This window comes from Neolamprologus multifasciatus, chromosome 16, assembly GCF_963576455.1.
Source record: "Neolamprologus multifasciatus chromosome 16, fNeoMul1.2, whole genome shotgun sequence".
Classification (NCBI taxonomy): domain Eukaryota; kingdom Metazoa; phylum Chordata; class Actinopteri; order Cichliformes; family Cichlidae; genus Neolamprologus; species Neolamprologus multifasciatus.
The window spans coordinates 18365566-18385969 of record NC_140454.1 but is presented as its reverse complement, the minus strand read 5'-3'; the positions used below and the strand labels follow the sequence as shown (position 1 = coordinate 18385969).

General features: G+C 41.9%; 1 protein-coding gene across 13 annotated transcripts in view; it reads right to left on the bottom strand.

Annotated features, from left to right (window-relative positions):
- Positions 1-20404, bottom strand: part of LOC146500647 (dedicator of cytokinesis protein 9-like) — a 72686-nt gene that overhangs the window by 4357 nt on the left and 47925 nt on the right. For 3 of the 13 annotated variants that reach the window (XM_085134426.1, XM_085134420.1, XM_085134424.1), the window contains exons 8-47: positions 20193-20367; positions 19537-19589; positions 18664-18738; positions 18431-18571; positions 17396-17620; positions 17163-17285; positions 16726-16808; positions 15635-15757; positions 15294-15373; positions 14989-15176; positions 14782-14847; positions 14598-14690; positions 14375-14498; positions 14169-14287; positions 13644-13730; positions 13443-13532; positions 12123-12238; positions 11690-11759; positions 11457-11582; positions 11300-11371; positions 10513-10659; positions 10342-10425; positions 10115-10226; positions 8857-9035; positions 8638-8754; positions 8268-8379; positions 8054-8187; positions 5616-5730; positions 5432-5498; positions 5282-5329; positions 4447-4583; positions 3517-3632; positions 3266-3403; positions 2979-3161; positions 2740-2853; positions 2364-2579; positions 2034-2091; positions 1825-1931; positions 1432-1554; positions 1202-1315 (exon numbers count right to left, since the gene is read on the bottom strand). In XM_085134426.1, coding sequence (XP_084990552.1) covers positions 1202-1315; positions 1432-1554; positions 1825-1931; positions 2034-2091; positions 2364-2579; positions 2740-2853; positions 2979-3161; positions 3266-3403; positions 3517-3632; positions 4447-4583; positions 5282-5329; positions 5432-5498; positions 5616-5730; positions 8054-8187; positions 8268-8379; positions 8638-8754; positions 8857-9035; positions 10115-10226; positions 10342-10425; positions 10513-10659; positions 11300-11371; positions 11457-11582; positions 11690-11759; positions 12123-12238; positions 13443-13532; positions 13644-13730; positions 14169-14287; positions 14375-14498; positions 14598-14690; positions 14782-14847; positions 14989-15176; positions 15294-15373; positions 15635-15757; positions 16726-16808; positions 17163-17285; positions 17396-17620; positions 18431-18571; positions 18664-18738; positions 19537-19589; positions 20193-20367 — 4650 coding nt within the window. Of the gene's footprint in view, positions 1-6; positions 989-1201; positions 1316-1431; positions 1555-1824; positions 1932-2033; positions 2092-2363; positions 2580-2739; positions 2854-2978; positions 3162-3265; positions 3404-3516; positions 3633-4134; positions 4179-4446; positions 4584-5281; positions 5330-5431; positions 5499-5615; positions 5731-7664; positions 7830-8053; positions 8188-8267; positions 8380-8637; positions 8755-8856; positions 9036-9788; positions 9837-10114; positions 10227-10341; positions 10426-10512; positions 10660-11299; positions 11372-11456; positions 11583-11689; positions 11760-12122; positions 12239-13442; positions 13533-13643; positions 13731-14168; positions 14288-14374; positions 14499-14597; positions 14691-14781; positions 14848-14988; positions 15177-15293; positions 15374-15634; positions 15758-16725; positions 16809-17162; positions 17286-17395; positions 17621-18430; positions 18572-18663; positions 18739-19536; positions 19590-20192; positions 20368-20404 lie in introns of those variants that run through there. The other 10 variants (XM_085134418.1, XM_085134423.1, XR_014869683.1 and 7 more) reach the window with 9 other exon arrangements.

The following is a 20404-nucleotide window of genomic DNA, read 5'->3' as shown; positions in this document are numbered from 1 at the left end:
CTAAAAGAATAAAAGAGGTAAAAACCCATATAAGATACTTTCAAATTGTCAGACTAAATGAAAACGCAGCGTTTATCTAATAGATAATACCACATCAAACCATTCATGGGTTGTGAGTGGGAGTCATTTCAGTCAAGACATTTTTTTTAAAGATATGAGAATTTGGCCGACTCCAAACTATCCACAACCGTCTATTAAACATTTAAGAACAGAGACCAAAACTACAAAAAAAGCCAGTCTTAGGTCATTGATGTGAGACACGTCAAAGGACCGACATAGGTACATGAATTTCACACAGTCAGTGCATGTTAGTTATTTGTCTTGAATGTAAATGGGAATGGGAATGCCAGTGAGATTTATTAGCCCTTCAGCTGTTTCCTGCAAAGATTAGGATAGCACTAAAGCTGGACAATACGAAGAATTAAAGGGCTAGAAGATAAGCAATGCACGTGAAACAGCACTGACTGCATTAGCAAAGGAGCACAACACAGCCTAAAACGTCACTACAGTTCCAACTGAAAGGTTGGCTTTCATATTGATTTACCTCAGCCTCTGAGTCAGTAAACTGGTACTGCTACAGGGGTGTGGACAACACACACACACACACACACACACACACACACACACACAAAAACAAATGAAATTACTGTTATACCAGAAACCTATACTGTGAAGAAATTCAATGCCATCGATTTCTAAAAACATCTCAAAGATAGAAGCAACCACATCCAACAAATTAATTAATAAACCTTAAAATAACAGTCATTACTAAAACTTAGCAAACTAAAGCATAAACACTTGATGAGTAAATGAGTGCCATGCAAAACATTCTCCCAAACGGAAGCAGCAGCGCTGACTGCCTGCTACTATAGCTCGAAGCAACAAATTATGGCTGAGAAGTGCAATGAATTGAAGCAACACCAATGCCACACACAGACTCAGGCCGCTCACAAGGGCTCACGGGGTCTACTGCATAACTTACCGCTGCCTTCGAAGAGGATTAAAAAGAAGCAGAGAGGTGTATTAGAGCGGGTCTGAAAACACCACAGCATGTGGTCATGCTCGTCAGCATAATAATCGTAACGAAAAAAACCCCAAAACAAAACGTAACCTCCTCAGCAGCTGTCGTGCTTCATACAGATATTAGAAGGATTTCTTTAGTGAAATCAAGTGTGAATGAGTTTAAGCTAGTTGAACTCACCTGGCCAAAGAAAGCCACTCTGAAGTACGTGCCCAGCATCCTCTTCCCAGTATGCATGACCTCCGTCACCTTGCTGTACGCTCGATGCAGCGTGTCATACAGGTGAGCCAGTTTCTGTGTAGAGTCAGTGAACTTGATCAGGATTTAAAGATGCTTATGCTGCACGCTTAGGATGAATCGAACAGAACTGTTGCGGGGGGAATACAACACCCGACAAATAGAGTTTGTACCTCAAAGTCCCTCCGCTTCTCATAAATGGGGATAATGAGCTTGTAGATGTCAGAGATAAGCTCGTAACGCTCCGCTTTCCACAGCCCATCTGCGCACTCCTCCAGAAGCTCCATTAAGACGTCCTGAGGGATGAGCACAACAGAGATGGAGAGCTGCTGGTGTACAGTGCAAAAGAAACACAGCTCACAGCGTGTCAGCAGCTCATTTTATCACAATTAAAATGCACCAATTTTAAAGACATACTGAAAGAAAATAGTTGCCTTCTTTGATTTCTTATAAAAGAAAAATAGAAATAGTAACAGCTTTTGATGTGACTAAATCTGCTTTTTAATTTTTTAATGCGATTTAATTTAATTTAATTTTTTCACTTTTAGCACAAATGATCAAAGTACTTCATTAAAGTGGACGTCTTGCATTCCGACGTCCTCCATCATTGCGGCTTCTTCGTCGATGTTTGGAGTCACAACACGAAACGCCGAGCAGCCTTGCTTGAACATGCCTGGAAACACCAAAAGATCAGGCATTATTATTCTTTTTTAAATCAACAGGGCAGCTATCTAATAAGCAGGAGAAACATTTCCATCACAGAATACCGAAGTACCTTTTCTCCGCAGGTATTCTGCCACGAGTGCTGCAACGTGAACATAGCACATGGCTGCCTGCAAACGGCAAAAACAAGTCAGGTCAGATAAGCATGGGTAGATAACAGCACCGATTATGCTGCAAATCGGTATCGCTAGAAAAAGCAGCATATAGTAAACAGGGCAGTTTGCAGCACTTGATGGTGGGCCTCGCTGCACGCCACACTGGCACTGGTGCTTTCATACAAAGTAAATACAGTCTCTATCTGATGTTTAAGATTGTTGGGCCCAACATCAGACACAGAAATCAAAACCAGGACCATTGAGCCACACAGACTTTCACCACAAACCTCAGACAGGTCTCCATTCTTCACATGGATTCGGGCCATGCTGTCAAGCCAGGTCTTGCGCAGCTCAGGTGTGCTGGCATAAGACTTTGCGAGACTGTACTGCAGGTCCACCAGCATCTCTGGATCTCTCTCATGCTCCTTCATCTGCGCTGTGGCCATCAACACTGTTCTGATGCGTTTAGTCAGGTCTTTCACATCCGATGGGAAAGCTGTGTTCTGTTGAAGATGACGCACTAATGTGAACTAAATCATCGTTAGCTTCCTTTAGGCAAACTTGATTCTAACTGGTTTATTTTATTCATTAAGCTCAGGCATAGTTTTCAAATGGCCTCTTTAAGTGGAACCAGGATGAATCTGTTGCACGTGTGTTCCTCACCTTGATAGTTTTATCACTGTTAGCACAGTTGTTGATTATTGACAGAGACTGCTGGAAGCGAGTACTTCCTATACCAATGACATCTGCTATCAGCTGACTGACAGCAATCACAACCTAAAGAAAAAGAAAGGTCAACAGTTCAAAAGAGGAATGAAAATGCTTGTGGTCTCTAGAATCCCAGAAAATTTGGGTTAAGGCAGGTAGATATTAAAGTTTTACTGGGGCGGCAACTCTCTCACCTGTAAATGTGTCCGGACGAAGGACTTGCGACCAGTGTAGTCAAAGTTGCTCTTCATGAGAAAATAGAGCAGATGTGCTGCATCGCTGCGAATGGAGCTCAGCTTGGAGTTGCAACATTTCAATATCTCATAGCAGAAAGCAGCACACATGTCTGCACGCCCTTCAAAAAACGTGCACGGGAACTAAGGGGTCAAGAAGACCAAAATCAGTCAGCGGCTTACGTGGTCATCTCATGGGTTAACAAAAGGAGAAAAATGATTAAATAAGGTGAGTAAGTCCTTCATACCTTGTAAATGAAGGTGCGCAGTGAAGTGAAGACCTGCTTGAGGGCCGTTTCTGACTGATTGATCCGCAGGAAGCAGAGGTGGACATCAAACACCTTCTTCATCAGTGGACTGTGGCCGTGATCAGCACACAACTGTGTCTGTGGCATAAGAGAGGATCATCAGATTTAAAAATAAGCCCTTATTTCACAATAATGGGGCAGAACAAGGTTAATTAAGTAAATACACAAAATACAGTGAATTTGTTTGGTACCTTAAAACTCATGATGAAGATGCTGAGTGTGTCCAGGACGGTCAGGCAGACTTCAGTGGCAATGTTGGTCTCCAGCAGTGACTGATTTAACACGTCAGCATCCGAGTGACTGTAGGCTACAAAGACAAGAAAAGGCTGTAGTTCTTTCAATCACCACCAGTACACTCAATGTAAAACCTCTCCTTTGTTATATATGGTCATGTCTCTCAAAAACGTAGCGTTAGAGGCAAAGCCGCTGCATGAAAGTTTGAGTTTCATTCCAAACTGAGGCCAAAATTATCTGACAAACTAAAGCATTTCATGGAAAAATTGTCACAAGCTGGCGAGGCATTTTTTTCTTTATAAACTACAGCGATGATTTTATTTGATTGCATGAAGTTCAAATGTTGACATTCTTTTCCTGGAACGTTTTGGAAATTTTGGAATAAAACCCTTCATAATTCACGAGGACTGCTTTCGCAAAGCGAAATGTAAAAAAGTTGAGAGCAGAAGATGAGCTGGGTAAAGGGATGAGGAGGTTTTGAAAGCTGATGTTCTGCTAAAACAGGCATGCTCTTAAATCAACCAAATCAACATAGCCAGTATAGCAAACGTCCTAACATCCTGGTACATTCTTACCATGGTCTACAGATATGCCAAGAACACTTGAAATCTTTCTTACACTGAAAACACAAAGAAACTTATTATTAAATAATGCCATTTAACAAGATCATCGCCTAACAGTGGACGGCTGCACAGCTTCCTCCCCAGTTTCTTTGAATTTACTGATGCACACATGTTTTCTAAGGCTTTTCCTGCTGGGATGTAGTATGATGGAGAAGAAGAGGATGCTGATGTTGAAAGAGAGGCATGAGGACGATGGCCCTGTGATGGAGAGTGTTTGATGAGAAGTACAGTATGGGGGGAGGGGGGGGGGGGGGAGGCACTTACTGTGGTTAAATGTGTATGAGTTATCCAGGCTGCTGAGCTGCTGTAAGCGGGCATGCATCATTCCCGCCCTGTTACGGGACACAGGAAGAGTCTGAGACTTCCGCTCATGTGCAACAGGTCCTGCCCCATCCTGGTTCCTGATGAGGAAACAGGATGAGTTAATGAAGCTGCAGGTTACGATAAATAATACATAGATTTTACAACTGACACTCGAATGCCCTGGGAGCGATTTGAATTTATGAGACTTTAAAGGCGAAAGTAAAGCTGTGAGTGCATGTTTGCCATGCAGTTTAAAGCTGAGAATAATCAAAGTAGTACTGACAGCATTTATTGGTTTAAGCTGAAGCCATGCATGTAAGAATGCGAGAGGCGATGAACTTAAAGCATTGGATGTGTCACAGCACTACAACTTTTTTTCTTTTAATGGTGAGAAGTTATCATGCAATTGCTTTCAGTTTCACCTTCAGGCTTACCCAAGCAGGAGAGGGCAGGAGCCAGGTTTTATTTCATTATGTTAAACTTGCCAGCGTTTCAGTGGACAGAGACAGAAACAGTGGTGGGGGGTTAGACAGAGTGAATACATAAAGCCTTCTGGGAGTCGCGGCGAGTTTCCAACTGTGATTCAAGTACAGTACGTGTACTCTGATCAAATCAAATTAAAATAACAGTACAGTCAGACCCTTCAATAGTAAGCAACATGATGGCTTACAGACAACAAATAGCTGGATACTCATAAACTGCATAAAACCTAATGAACAAGTTGTGTTGATTTGTCTTCTCATGATAAACAAGTGCTGAGAAGCCTGAAATCCTGTATGGGTGACAGCAACATTACCTTGCAATGTATCTCTTTCCCATGTATCTGAACTGATGGAGGCACACTCTGAGAAATGGAAAGTGGGTATAAAAAATTAAAAAAACTCAGTTGCCATGTGTTTTTCTGCAATGCGTCTAATAGCTGGTTATTCTCTATAAGATGTCTTACTCGACTAAAGTGAAGAAGTCCATCAAGTCAGAAGATGATGCCTTGTTCCAGTATGTGAACAGAGCATCTAAAAGAGACAGAGATGGACACTGTGGAGACTTCTTTTGTTTTGTTTTTTTAAACGTAGTTTAGACAATTAAGTAAAGCTGGAAGAGCAGGAGCTGTCACAGAGATGAGAGTTTACCCTCAGACATGCTTTTGAGCACATGTAAGAAACACATGAGGAGGCTCTTGATCTCTGCCTGGTCCAGTTTATCACATCGCAACAGCGGGCTTCCCAGGGTCGAGGCAGGTTGGTTCTGCAGGACAAACGGGACAATCAGGCATGGATAGAAAAATACATAATCCTACCAGTGTGTTGGCTCCAAGTAAGATTTGAAAAACTAACCAGGTTATTTGAGACTTACCACAGCAATGCCATAAAATCTGTTGCCTTATTTGATAGCATCAGTGCATTTTCACTATATTTTTGACCATTTTAAAAAAAACAGCAATCAATAATACAAGCATAGCACAACGACTTAATATAACGCTGAGGATTTTCTTGTTTGGCTCTGGCTTAAAACTTTTTTTTATGTAGGAACAACTGTGTGATGTGGGCTCTAAGCATTTGGATAATGATACTATTCCCCAGTCTTTCCCCACAACAGTAGATTTTAAATTAAACAATCAAGATGCAACTAAAGTCCAGATTTTCAGCTTTAATTCAAGGGGTTTAACAAAAGTATTGCATTAACCGTTTAGAAATTGCAGCACACATAAATCCCCATTTCAGAGGCTCAACATTACTTTAGCAAACTAGAATAGCTAAACAAAAGAACAGTTTCTAATACTGCAAAATATTTGGTATCCAGTGATTGTCTTTAGTCTAGAACCCCGCGAAATCACCAAATGCTGCATTTCCTCCTTTGAGATGCTCTGTCAGGCTCGTATCACCACCTTCAGTTGCTGCTTCAGTTTTGTCTTTGGTAACTGAAAAAGCATGCTCTGCTGAGATTGTTATGGTCACTGAAGAATATGCAATTTCTTTGCCATAATAGACTTTGAGGTTGGTTTTCCAGTATGCTCTGGGTCAATGTCCTTTTACACTGTAAAGTGTTGCATGATCAGTTTTGGGCAGAGAATGAAACCTAATACTGAGCGTTGCAGTGAGGGAATGCCACGCTACCAAATACAAGTTAAACACGCCAGGTTTTTTATCTGCTTACTTTGCCATGGAATAGTGAGCAAATAGACCTCACCTGGCCATAAAAATGCTTGTCAGTAAATTGTCCAATTGCTTATTCCTAAACAGTAATGCAATACTTTACTTAAATCCTCTGAATAAAACTGAAACCTGCACTCTAATCATATCTTGATTGTTTCATTTCAAACTCACTTTTTGAGATTTACAGAGGCAAAACTACAAAAACTGTATTATTGTCCAAATACTTAAGAGGTTTTCAGAAGGTCAGAGAACTACACTGCAGTGAAATGATTCATCCAGATGTTGCAGGGATTTGTTCCCCCAGCTGAGGCACACGGCAGGGAAAAAAACAAAACCAAAGCAGCAGAGCAGCAGCTTTACTGCAGCAAGAAGTTGGCTATATACCAAGCACGTTCCTTTGCCAGCAGTTAGTCTAGACCATGAAACTAGCTGGGGATGACTTCATGGAAAGCATGATGCTGTTGCTTTGGATTTTTAAAGGGTGTTTTGCAGACTGGAGAACTTTAAGGCTAAAATTAGGTTGGAAAGGCTGATGTGAACTTCAAATTCTGGTACACTTTTGGGGCTTGAGCTATTCTTGAGTTGCTAATAGTTGTGTGTCTTCTTGCCCCCTCAGTAGGGAAATAAAGCAGCTGCTGCACACCAGAAACTAAAGCAGTTCCAACACTGGGTGAAACACAACAACAAAAATCCAGTCCTTTGTGTTTAAATCTTCTCAGATTTAGTTTGAGGCTGTTTATCAGAGAGAGACAAGAAATCACACAACACGAATGAGAGGAAATCAAAAGCATGCATGCTTATCACCATCTGGAACAAGAAAAGTGCTAAACGCTCGTGAGGCCCTGAGGTAAAACACGTCTGCTTTACAGCAACAGAGAATAAACAGGACAAAGCCTGACAATCTCCTGGCAAAGTAAGGGCTTAGAGTTTAGGGCATCAACACACACACCTGCGCACACACACACTATCATTCCCAGATGGGACACTCCTAGGAGGGACTGTGTGGAGCAAGGAGGTGTTTTGTACTTGAAGTGAACTGCTGGACTGCAGGGCCCTCTCTGGCACACTGGGGACAGTGAGCAGGGAGAAGTCCATGGTGGCACGCTTGGAGTGCACGGAGAGCATGGACTCCTCAGTCTCCGTAAAGAATTGCAGGACATTGACAGAGTGTCTCCGTAGAAACTTCTCCGTCTGCCATGGCCAGCCATACAGTGAAGGTGAGGAGTTAATGGCACAAGTTAGCAAAGAGAGACTTTATGTGGCAGTTTTTCCCGTAATAAGGGGACTTCTGATGTGCCTGAAGTGCCATTTTGAATTGCATGTTAGACACATGTGTCAAAGAAAGGCTAAATTGGATTTCTAATACATATACATAAACATTTTCCGGGAATCTCAAAGCTCATTCTGTCAAATACCTTGTCAAGGGAACTGCCCTTGTCATTGTTCCTCTCAGGCAGGCTGTTCCCAGAATCAGTGCTGATGAGTGATCCACGAGAGTCGGCGTGGCGCACAGAGTTAATGTTGGGGGTGGACGCCGCATGAGGTGAAGCTGTAAAAAGGAATAAGAGTGAGATGTTACATAAAATAAAGTAACCTGAAAGGGGAAAAAAGGAATGTCTTATCATTTACCGGTGCCAGAGATGGCTCCAAAAACATCTTTGTGGAAGCCGGTGTCCAGAAAGGTGCTCGACCTCGGAGGTGTCATCAAAGTGTTGGTATGGAGAGAATCATCTCTTCCATTCTGCAGGACAAATAAAGAGTTTAATGAATCAAACCCACATAAAACACTGTGTGTGTGTGTTTTTTAAATGAAAGTTAACTACACGGACAGCTCTAAAATCTCTGATCAAAAGCACACACAATTATATTATATTTATATGTTACATTTATTTTGTAGTATTATTGAGATATTTTTACATGCATTAAAATTTGGATCAAATGGACACAGCATATGGATAAATACATAATACTCAGAAAACACACTAGGTGGCTCCCTTACACTGGTGCAGTGGTTGACGGTGAACGGCGACACTTCCTTCACATTTAGCCTGTTGACGTTTTCTTGGAGCAGACCAAACAAGGGCAAGTACAGGGTGACTAACCTGGCCTGCTGGCTCTGAAAAACAAAATGAATAATTTAAAGAAATGTCTCAATATCACGCACGTCTCACATACACACTCATAAAGACAGGGACAGGGGTGTGAAAACACTGCTTACTTTTGAGGTGTAGCGATCGTCAAACGCATGCTTCATCATGAGGCTCTTCAGCACTTGGATGGCAATCTGACGAATCTCCCTGAACTCCTGCAGAGCTGCGCTGGCTTCCCTGAGCAGCAGTCCAACCAGGAAGTGATTCTTACAGAAGTCATCCGTCAGCGAGTAATCCAGCTGGAGGTCTGTAAGGATAAATGGGACGATAAGGAGACTAGGACTGACCGACAGGAGAAGTAGATGAAGAGTGTGAAAGGAGAAACCCAAAAAACTCACTTACCAACTTGACACAGAGACAGTAATCAGAAAAAAATGATCAACATTTAGAGAATATAGCTACTGCAGCCAGCTTTAAAACTCATTATAGTCAGACAATTCTTATAAACATCATCAAACAGTCTAAAATGAGGAGAAAACAAAGGGAAAAGCGCAAACATTTATGTTTGACAGATTCACACTGTGGCTGAGCTGCACTTCCACATCAGCAAACGTCGCTGAGAAACGTGCCTAAAGCTAGCGGCTGAACAACAGCAATGGTTTCCAGCAGCATTTTAGACAAGTAAAGAAAACCCAAACACATGACTTTATTCAGAAACCTTTTGCTTTTTTATCTTTTTAAAACCTGCATTTGAAGCACACAAGAATTAAAAAGATATCTGGTTTCTCAGGAATGATGGAAAATAGTTTACTCAGTATAGCCATAAACCCCCAAACCAGTTCAAGATAGAAACCCCCCCCCCCCAAAAAAAAACAAACAAACTACAAGCACACCAAATCCCCCAAACCTGATGATGATGACAAGTAATAAACGGTCTAATCTGACAAGATCATAACCTGAAATCCCAGATGAACCAGCTTACAGGAAAGCTTAAAGAACTGACAGGTTCAGATTTTAGAGGAAATTTGAAACTAATAAACGATCGACACCTTCCACCTACCTACTGGAGTGTCACATGACTCCACAGTATTACATGGAGGTAATGAGGCTAATTGAGGAAAACACAAAACAAACACAGTGTACAGTGTACATTTTTTTAAAGCAAAAGAAATCGACTGCATGAGCATTTTATTTATTTAAAAAAAAAAAACGCTGTATTTTATTGTATGTATGCAGTATGTTCTGTGGGTACAAGTGCTTTATTTTGTAAAAAAGTTCATGAACTACTTTTGCGCTGCTGCCCTTCCACAGCAAAGCATTTTATATGCAAGCAGCATACGAACACAATATGCAAACACTTTAGCAGTCATTACACAACTTTCTCACCTTGAAATCTCAAAATCCGTCCCTTTCCAAACGGCATGGGCAGGTTTAAAGGGACGAAGTGCTCGTGGTTGCACACGACTCGCAGGAACTCAAACTTGAACTCAAACAGAGTCTGTATTGAGAATAAACCTCGATTAAGAATTATGGCTGATAATAAGGCTTGAATAAATAAGCTGTTATGCAATTTATTTCTATAAAGGCTGTTGCACGTTGTTTTGTCAGCCCACCTTTGGGTCTCCAGGCACAAAACAGTTGATATAGTTGTTGATCTGCTTGAACACAAAGCCTCTGTCCATCAGGTTGAAACAACGCTACAAAATAAAGAGAGCACAGTATATTAGTTACCATTTACCTAAAAGAAAAGCACCATCTGTGATAAAGTATCTCTGGTTTCTGACCTTGATGAAGACTGCCAAGCTGTGGTTGGCATTCCGGGCAGCATCTAGGTTGTCCTTGTATTTCTGCGTGATGTGTGGCATGATCATGTTGACCAAAGTCTCCACAGTGTGATGGAACGATGCAGAGAAGCGCTGGTTCCTGGACAGCTGGAGGGCACAGCAGGTAAGTTGTTACAAATGTTGTTATTCAGCATGAAACATCCCAAAGAACTCCCATGAAAAGATCAAAGGTTCAAAATGTGGGAATTGTGGTTCATTTGAGTCAATCTTACATCCTTCAACAGTAAATAAATACTCAGACTTTAACTTCAAATATGAATTCATCCTTGCTTTATCCTTGAAACAGATATAATTTGCTATTTGAGCTAATGTAAAAATAGCTATGTAGCAGATAAATGGTTAAAATAGTAAGCTTACATTTACAGATGCATAAAATAGTTAAATGTAACAGAAATGGTAAGCTTATTTTTTCAGGTCAAGCTTAAAATGATTTCTTTAATCCATGGATTGTGACAGTCCTACACATGAGAAGCAGCATTTTAAGGACACATCATAGTGGTGGATGTTAAACACGGGGATGTGGTTGCCTATGGGGTTCGAACAAATGCCGCTAATTAAACTGCACAGCAGTGTGGGACAGACTGTGGATACATAAAACTTCCACTGTGGTGCTCCGGCTGTCCACAACACCCGGCATGCTGCAAAATACTGTAAAGAACCTAAAGTGTAATAAAGCGGGCATTAGCGGACACCTCGGAGTCAAGCACACATGCTGCGGCGAACTTACCTTTACTTTACAGCTCTCAATCAAGTACTGAGCCATGGATTTGACTAAGGCTTCGAAGAAATACCAGGAGTACTGCACAACGGACAATTATCAGTTAGAGAACAGACGGCTATAATTAAAGACTGTGTAATCCTTTAAATAAGAACAAATGTGCTACCTTGAGCAGCTTGTTACTTGTGAGGAAGTCAGTGGAAGGCTTCAGGATTGCAGTCATGGCTTTAGCCAACTCCTCGTGCACCGTTCGGGTGGTGGAGGACGTGTATGGCTCAGTCTTGAAGACATACTGCATCAGAGACACGCAAAGACAGACATGTCAATTCATATGTGACTATATATGATTATGTAAAGGTCAAATAAAACAGAAATATGGATCTGACATGTGAAATTTACCTTCACGTAAGATCTAAGGTAGTGCTCCAAACCTTCCTCGTGGCACTGCGCCACAACGTGAATCATGACTCTAACAGGACGAAAGGCAAAAGCTCAAGTGAGATAACAGTTTCTACGCTAAGATTCTGCTCTCACGACACTGGAAAATTAACTTCCATTCATGAATTCATTCATTTCTCTCTGATCACAGCAAGACAAAAGGAAAAAAAGAAATTTAGCAGTTATATTACAGGCAAAAAGGGTGCAGGCAGAAGCAACAGCTTATATGTGACTACCCCTCACACATAACACGATATCTAGCCGATGGCAAACTGAGCTGCTTTCTTTCAATATTTTTAGCATATATAATGATATATGACTGATATTTCAATAACAGTAAATTGCATGGAATTTAATTTGCTCTATAGAGATGAAGCACTTCATGGAGACTTGCCTGGTGACGTTGACTGCCACGTCTTCCTGGGTGGCACTGGTTAGCACCCTGAACAGCTGATTGAGGATGGTGGGCAGGAACTTAATCATCACGTGACTCTCCATGGCATGCAGACTCTGAGATTAAAGCATCACCACAGATATATTTACAAAGGATTTGTTCACAAACCTTTTTGTGTAAAATGAGGGAAATAAATGTTAAAAAAAAAAAAAAAAAAAAAAAACACGTTTAAAATGTGCATGAAAGGCTAATTGAGAAGACCTTCAGGGAAAGCTAATCTACTCACAACAGGAGTACACGTGTGGATAACACTGTGCTAATCATCCACGCTGTATGCTTCAGCGCCTGGAACGTGGCTGAGAGCAGATACTGGTGCATCGGTGCCTGCGCACAGGAAACTAACATGAGCCTGCCAAGTAATTTGGCAGGTTGCCAGTCGGCACAGCTGACCTGCCGTTTGACCCTCTGGCTATTGTTTGTGTTCACTGCTCTGTTTATATTGTAGCCCAAGAGATGCACTGGACCAAACGTGGCTCTCTGTGTCAACGTTCACCAGGGGAAAAGTAAAGCGAGTTTCCCGTGGACTGACAGTTAGCGACGGAAAAGGCGATAACTGAGCTGCCAGTATCACAGAAAAATATGGAAAAGAAATCATGCAAACTAGGAGAAGACCTCTGACAGATTTACTGGTATCAGCCCAGCCTCTGCAGTTAAACTCTGTATAAACGGGGAAATGGAACAAGCTGTGCACAAACTGTCCAGAAGGGTGCGATATTGGCAAGCCACAACACACGCACACACAAAAAAAACAGAGATCACTAATCTGCATGTGATTCAGCACCAGCCAGTGTGACTGTTGCGTTACAACCAAACAAAAATAAGCATTTCCTTTCAACAACAACAACAAGAGTGTATGCCGAATAATAACAACCACTTTGCTTGTATAACACTTTTCAAAACACAGAGTTACAAACTGCTTCACAGTTTGAATAAAAGCCATACGTTAGAGAAGTATACATGTGCCAACACACACATAAATAAATTTAAACCACGGCCCAAAATAATGGGGGAAAGATGAAAGGAAAGCTAATCTATAAACAATGAGTTCTTAGCAGTTGTTTAAAACAAACCACAGGTTGGGTGCTACAGCCTCCAAAGTGAAATCGCCTCTGGTTTCAAAGCAGGTCAGCTCCAGCGATAAGGTCTCAGTAGCTCTGATATATAAGCAGGGGCTTGTCTATTTAGCGCTTTAAATGTTAATAATAGGGTTCATGAATTCTAGTTAATTGGAACCCTTAAATTTTGCAGTGACTGATTTACCTTCAGGTATTTGACCAGCTCTCCTCCTGACGCCTGGGCGCCTGATGCAATGGTTTGACAGTAATGGAAAAAATTGTGCAAATGCTGATCCTGAAAGACAAAGCGAAACAAAACCTTTGTTGCTATGAAGAGCACAAACCGAGAACACAAAAGAAATAACGCTCTGGTAGGGTGCAGACGAAACAGGGGCGAAAAACTAACCTGAGTGTAGACAGTGGACACAAGGTGGGTGGAAACTTTGAATAACGGTTTTCCTCCATCCACCCATTTCACTTCAGGACCCAAATGCTGTAAAATGAGAAAAAGCAACAGCACGTTTCTGTCACTACCTCCATAGACATGGTTGCCACCAATGGGTGAGCTATTGTCTCTCAAAGCTAGCTCCCAAGACCCCAAGACCAAACCTTCTGTTAGAGACTTTGGGGAAGAAGTGGCTTAATATATTTTAAAAAGATCTCTCAGCTCTCTCTCCAGCTATATGAAGCTCTCTCAGCTCCATATAACTGGACAATCATATCATAAAGTGAATGAGAACATACATAGAGGGACACTTGAGAACTCCTATCCACTGTCTAAAAGGCGTTTGTTAAGTGGGTTAGCAGCACTAAGCAACTGTCTGACATGCAATCTGGATAGAGCATATCCTACTCAGCAGTTTCATATTTGTGCTATGTATAACCTCAATCGGTTTTCATCAGCACTTTCATGGCTAGTAGTGCACTGCACCTTGCTGGCACCCTCCTGACAGCTGAGGTATCTGGCAGGTAGGTTGGCGGCAACCGGGATCTGACTCTCATTCATGATCACCCGACCGTCCTTCAGCAACGGGAGCCAGGCGTAACCAACTGACAGCAGAGACAGAGTAGGACGTCATCAAATAAGAGCTTTGCATATCTGTGCCGAGAGTGTTATTTTTATTCACGGTGCCTCACCTTGCATCTCAACCTGCTCTCTCTTTTTGGTGCTGGCCTTGCTGTTGCTATCGCAGCTGACGTGATAGAAGGTGAAGAGAAGATGATGCTTCTCGTGGAGCTGGGTTGGCAACTCAATCTTAAACTGAAGCAGAGGAGCACAAATAAACACTCTGTCGTGCATTAATGTTTAGAACTTACAAGGATTTTTTTTTCTTTTAAAGGTTAGGTAAAGTCTGCTTACTTCATCGTAGAATTCAGGATTTTGCTGGTGATGTAACACTGAGGCAAAGGCATTTTTGGTAAACAAGGGTCCTCCAGGCCGGCCGTAGATGCACTGAGAAACAACAACAATAGCCCATTAACTCTCCAACTGATAGGATTATCCTCGGGGGATTTTTCCGCATATTTTCCTGCATGCATTTTACCTTAAGTGCAACAGCCTCTTCCTCATCCGAGTCCCTGAACTCGATGCAGACAGCTATGTTTCTAGCCTTAGGGCAAACACAAACGGCAAATCTGAAATAAACTGGCTGGAAATTTGCGAGAAACCTTCACAGAGGCAAAACATTTAATATACCTGTGTTCCTACATCAATAAACCAACAAAATAACATCGCAGAATAAATGAAATACCTTCGCAAATGACTTTTGGCTGTCGTATTTCAAGTGCTTCGGGTAGACATAGAGGTGATTGTTGTAGATGGTGAAAGGCTGAGAACATTTGGCAATGCACGGCACAAACTCCTCCACTTCAACGAAGATGTTGCTCTTCTCGCTGACATCAAACTGCTTCACAGGGATGTAGGATGAGGTAACACAATCTATAAGAGAGAAACAGGACAGAACAAATAAACAGCCTGCAGACAATGTAACCTGTCTAGTCTGAGCAGAGGCAGTTCTCATCTCTTGGCTTCATAGGGTGAATTTAGAGGGCTTACTTGGCAAGTCTGGGGCTACGTTGTCAATGGTAACATCGAGGTTTCCTAGGATTACAGGCAGCTTGGCCATCTTCTCCGGCCTGAGGAAAGGAAAATAAACTCAAGTTAAGCCTTTGCTATCGTTTACCACAGGCCGAATAAGAAACAGACGGCTAACGTCGAGAAATTAGATGAGCCATATGTGAACACGTTAACACTTCTGAGCAACGATCTGATTTTTATATACTAATAGTCCAGCATTTTGCCAAAACACAACCTATAGGCTCATATTTTCCTTACAGAGCACTTGCAAACTATTCAGACAGTTTATATTAGAGTGCAGTTGGAGAAACATTACTAACTTCCTGAAATCAGCCAGCAGCTTGAGCATATCGTCGTTGGACAGTTTGTTGCTGTCTTGTCTATATAGAGCGGAGAAGCGAGCAGTTTTGTCAAGAGTCCCTGAAGCATCTTTGAACAAAGGTCTGCAAGAAAGAAGAAAAGTCAGAGGCATCTAAATTCCTTTTTTATCGATTATTATATTTGAACAAAGGAGACTGATAGCTTGCTGGACTACACTAGACTTCACAATATTTGTTCATTTCTTTATTTATTCAGGTTTTGGAGTAAATGTTGAGTGTATAATATGTCACCAGACCACTAACAAATCATCATCACTAGAGCCCAGGGAAACAGTTTCACAATGAGTATTAAAAACCCACCCCAAAATCTAAGCATACATTGATATAAAAAAGAGAAAACCTTCAGGAATAGTTCACTTTAAACATCAAATTACATGTTTTTCTCCGCCCTGTAGTGACTTTTGTCTATCTAGATCATGTTAGTGCATGTTGTCCAGTTTTAAAGATAATGTTTGTAGAGGTTTCCCTTGCCCACATGACTCACCTACCGCACGGCTATGCAGAAGAAAGCATCTATCCACCTGTGACAATGCTTGTAACAGGATGCTAACATTAATGACACGTATGCTTGGGTACGCTGAAGGCCACCAGATGGCGATAGCTCTGGATGCAAAAAGACCTGGGCTCCTATATAAGACTATGGGAAAACACCTTTCAGTCTTGACCTCAGTCAATGCTTTCTTGCTAATTTTATGGGCTCAAACATTAAGTCTGTTTGAAAAAAAAAAAAAAGAGCACACTTATTGGATAACAGGCCACTACTTAGCAGCACTACATTGCCAGAGGAAACACGCATATATTTGAGTTTTGGTTGAACTTGATTTGTTGAAGCAGAGCAATTAATTCTTAATGCTTAATTCTTTCTCTGCGACGGTTTAATCGTAGCAATGTTTGGTGACATTTGGGATTTAAAATCACTATAAAATCACTTCCTTAAGCACTTGTGGTGTTGGTTTATGTCCGTTTGAATTGTGGTCTTGATGTAAAACTCACAGAGACAGCATGCAGATGTATTTAAGGAGGAAAAGTACCTTGCTCCCCAGGCAAATGGCATCCTGTACTGGCCTAACCGGTTGCATGCCAGCTTGGCATTTTTCAGGACCTTCTGTGCCACCTGGTGCAAAACAGGAACACACTTGAGCTTCAACACAAACACGCACAAGCTGGACCTCGTCTCTTACAGTAACTGTAACAATATTCAGCAAGCTGCCAATCTCAACCAGAGTACACACACATTTGAGAAAACAAACACACGCACACAGTCCTTCGACCAGCATGCTGGACTGAATCACATTAATACCCACTGTTCTGCCCTCGGGGTGTGCACCTACTTTGTAGAGCCAAAGTCAATGCTTTTGTTGAGTTTCTGCGCAACTGGTCAGCGATTACAAACTGGGAAGATTATCTTTGCATAATGTGGAATAATTTGGTGGAATCTGCTGATTCTAGAGGAACACGGGGTCAGTACCTTGGTGGAGTCTGAACTCTTCATGTATGGCTCGGCACAGTGGTTGATACCCCCCTGAAGCACCTTCTCTATACGGGCCACCAGGAAGATATCTGGGTGTGGGCATGTTACCGAAAACACTCCCTATGAATCGAAATGTTAGAACAGATTTGAATATTTATTGGTAGATTTCCCCAGTGCAGTCATTAAGATGAAGAAAAACAAGAATCTGTGTTTTTCAAGTGTTTATTCACCTGTCTGGGATACTGCATGGCTGCTTCTGGCATCCCATGGATCAACCGCTGGCTGTCGGGTCGGCCATCGCCTCGGCCATCGCCTCCCCCGTTCATATACTGACTGCTGTTATTGGGCATCATGCCCCTGACAGAGGGGTGGTTTAGGTCAACGTGGAAATCAGAGGAGATTTTTCTGCCATTCTGGATGTCAAACAGCGACAGGGTGATGTAGAATGGCTCCACCTGGAGAAAGAGCACAGTGTCAATTTATTAGAACAAGTCTAGACTAAAGTACTATGCACATGTGTTAGGTATGCTGTGATGTCTTTGGGCTGCTATGATGGCTCCTTTCATCTTGTACTACACTAAGATATCAAAATATGACTTGGATAAAGGATACTTTAAAGGATAAAGTATGATGTTGATTTAAAAAAAAGCAGTGTATTTGTCCTTTATTGTGCCTACAGGCCACATAAAATGCTCCCAAGGGCCACAGCTAACAATAACTAATTTTACTGAACTTAATGTGATGTGCACTGGTGTAGTGTAGATAAAAATAAAGAGTATTAAATAATAAAAGCATAAATATAACTAATTACATTGTAGTATTTCAGTGGATCCAGTGTCACGTGACTTTACAGTACATATAAATATATTTGACCACTGGCATCAGAGAAAAAGCTGGACTGATAGACACGTGTCTCACGAACAGCTAACAGCTATTGCTGTAAAATTTCAGTGGAGGGAGCTGCGTGAACGCACTTTGAAGCATTTGCTCTGCGTGCGCGTGGACCATGTTGAAGTTTTAATAGACAGTTTCTGCTGGGAGGGACAGCAGGACATCAGACTTCATTACACAAATTGTTTGCCATTTCTGAGCCTGGAGGCTGGTTGCTATGCCAACAGGAGTCGTTCACCAGCTCAAATAATAAGACAAGTCCATCCGGCCCGCTGTAACAAAACCATCTCATCCATCCTTAGTCAGGCAGATAATGATATTTCTGTTATGTAAGGCCTGATGCGGAAAGAAAAAGAAAAAGAGATCCAGCTTACGTTTGTTGTTGGCCCTTCCTCGTTCTCGGCCACACAGCTTTGCAAATTAAACGAGAGGTCGTTGCAGTTCACCAGCACACGCTTGCCAAACTTCTCCTCAAACTGCTTCACGTCTGGCTCTATTCCTGAGAAATCGAGTTTCTAAAGATAGTTCAAAAGACGGTATAGCATTAAACTGGGTCGGGTGTTATCACCAAATGGGACAAAGTGAACATTAGTGCGCTTTAATTTACCTGTGTGTCTGGATCCAGCGTGAACAGCTTCAGCCTGGTTTCATTCTTCATCCTAGACTCTATATCTCTTGTGCTCTGCGGAGAAGGAAAGCATTTCCTAAACTGAACCGCAAATTGTCTGAAACAGTGGAAACGCTGGCCGGGAGATTCACGGCGAGTTGTTTTTTTTATTAGTAGAACATTTGTCATTCGCACCGATCTGGAAGTCAGACTCCATATTTTACAGGCCGATTGTGCTGTGCAGACGGGGGTGAGAGTCAGGTGGTACCAGCACACATTTCACTGGAGCACACTCTATCCTGTCAAACTGTTTTCCACCCAACTGTTACCACCAGTTTCCATGCACATATGGCTTTACTATTATGTACCACTCATCACAATAACAGCAAGAAGAGCTTTTAAAAAAACAAAACAAAAAAAACACCATAAATATCGGAAAAATATTTGCAGCCTGCAAGTTGTCAGACAGTTTCCCCGTTAAATACCAGAGAGGATTCTATCCTCGAAAATCATCAAAGCTCCTAATGCTTTTCTGCTGGGTATCTTGGATTGGATATTGCTGACTGTATGCATTCTGTATATATTCTGGGCAAAACGCACTCTTAAAGGAAAAATCATATTAGACATAATCCTGAGAAGGCCAATGGGGGGGGGGGGGGGGGGGGGGGTCTGTGTTTAATGTCAGGTCGGATGAAAAACAAATGAATCACTGGGAAATTGGCTGTGTCACCCTCAACATTTAAATCTAAATTTAAGACACATGTTTGTGGCAAGGATGGTTCCTTCTGTGCCTTCTTGCTACTTCAGTGAGGATAGGAGATTAATCTCCATAAGAAGAATGCATGCACATCCAACAGAGAAAGTAGGACCTACCTGAAAGCTGTCCATACTGCCAGAGGAGCTGTCTGACTTTCCAAGATCATCATCTGTCAGAAAATACAAGAAACAATGGGTGTGGGGAAAATATGTAAACCTTAAGAAAAACCACCTAGGGTTGTAAAACCTCTTTAATCACTCACTGACACGTGAAAGTTCGGTAAACAGTAATTCAGCTGTGCAGGAATCACCTGGGACTGAGATAGGGATACTGCAGGTCTCAGTGGCATATTTAAAAGAAAGCTTCCAGATCTTTTTAAGCGCAATAGCGCTTTTATTCTTTCCCCTCTCTCATGCACAGGATGATTAATACAAGCAGAGGAATTAGAAAGATTAGTGGAGTGTTTTATGCAGAGGCATTCAGCCTCTCTGCTTCACGGCTAAGCCTCCTGTGAGACAGGAGGTGAGTATTAAAAGCCTGGGTGGTCTGGTATCACATCTCTACATACTACATGCACACGGCCAGGGAAAAAAAAGTGAGATTAAGTGAGAAGGTTGCCTTTATTAATAACTGACTAAGCATGAAAATTCTCTTCAATAATCTGCACAATTTCACAAAACCTTTTCCCAGAATAAGGAAGCTATCTCGACAGGAATACCAACAAGTAAAGACTCCCTTTCATGTGGAAGAATCCGGACAAACGCACACATACCATCATGAATGTCTCCATTTCTCTTCTCCTGCATGGCGATTTCAAAGCTACTGTGCAAGATCTTATTGAGCGTGTTGATCCATTCCTCCATCTCCGCCTCGCTGTCTGCAGCAAGCAGGTAGGTGCTCTTATCCTGCATCTTAAGCTCGAAAGCAAACCTTCGAACCTTGTTGTTCTGCAGAGACGGCATGGGGGGTGGGGGGGGGGGGGGG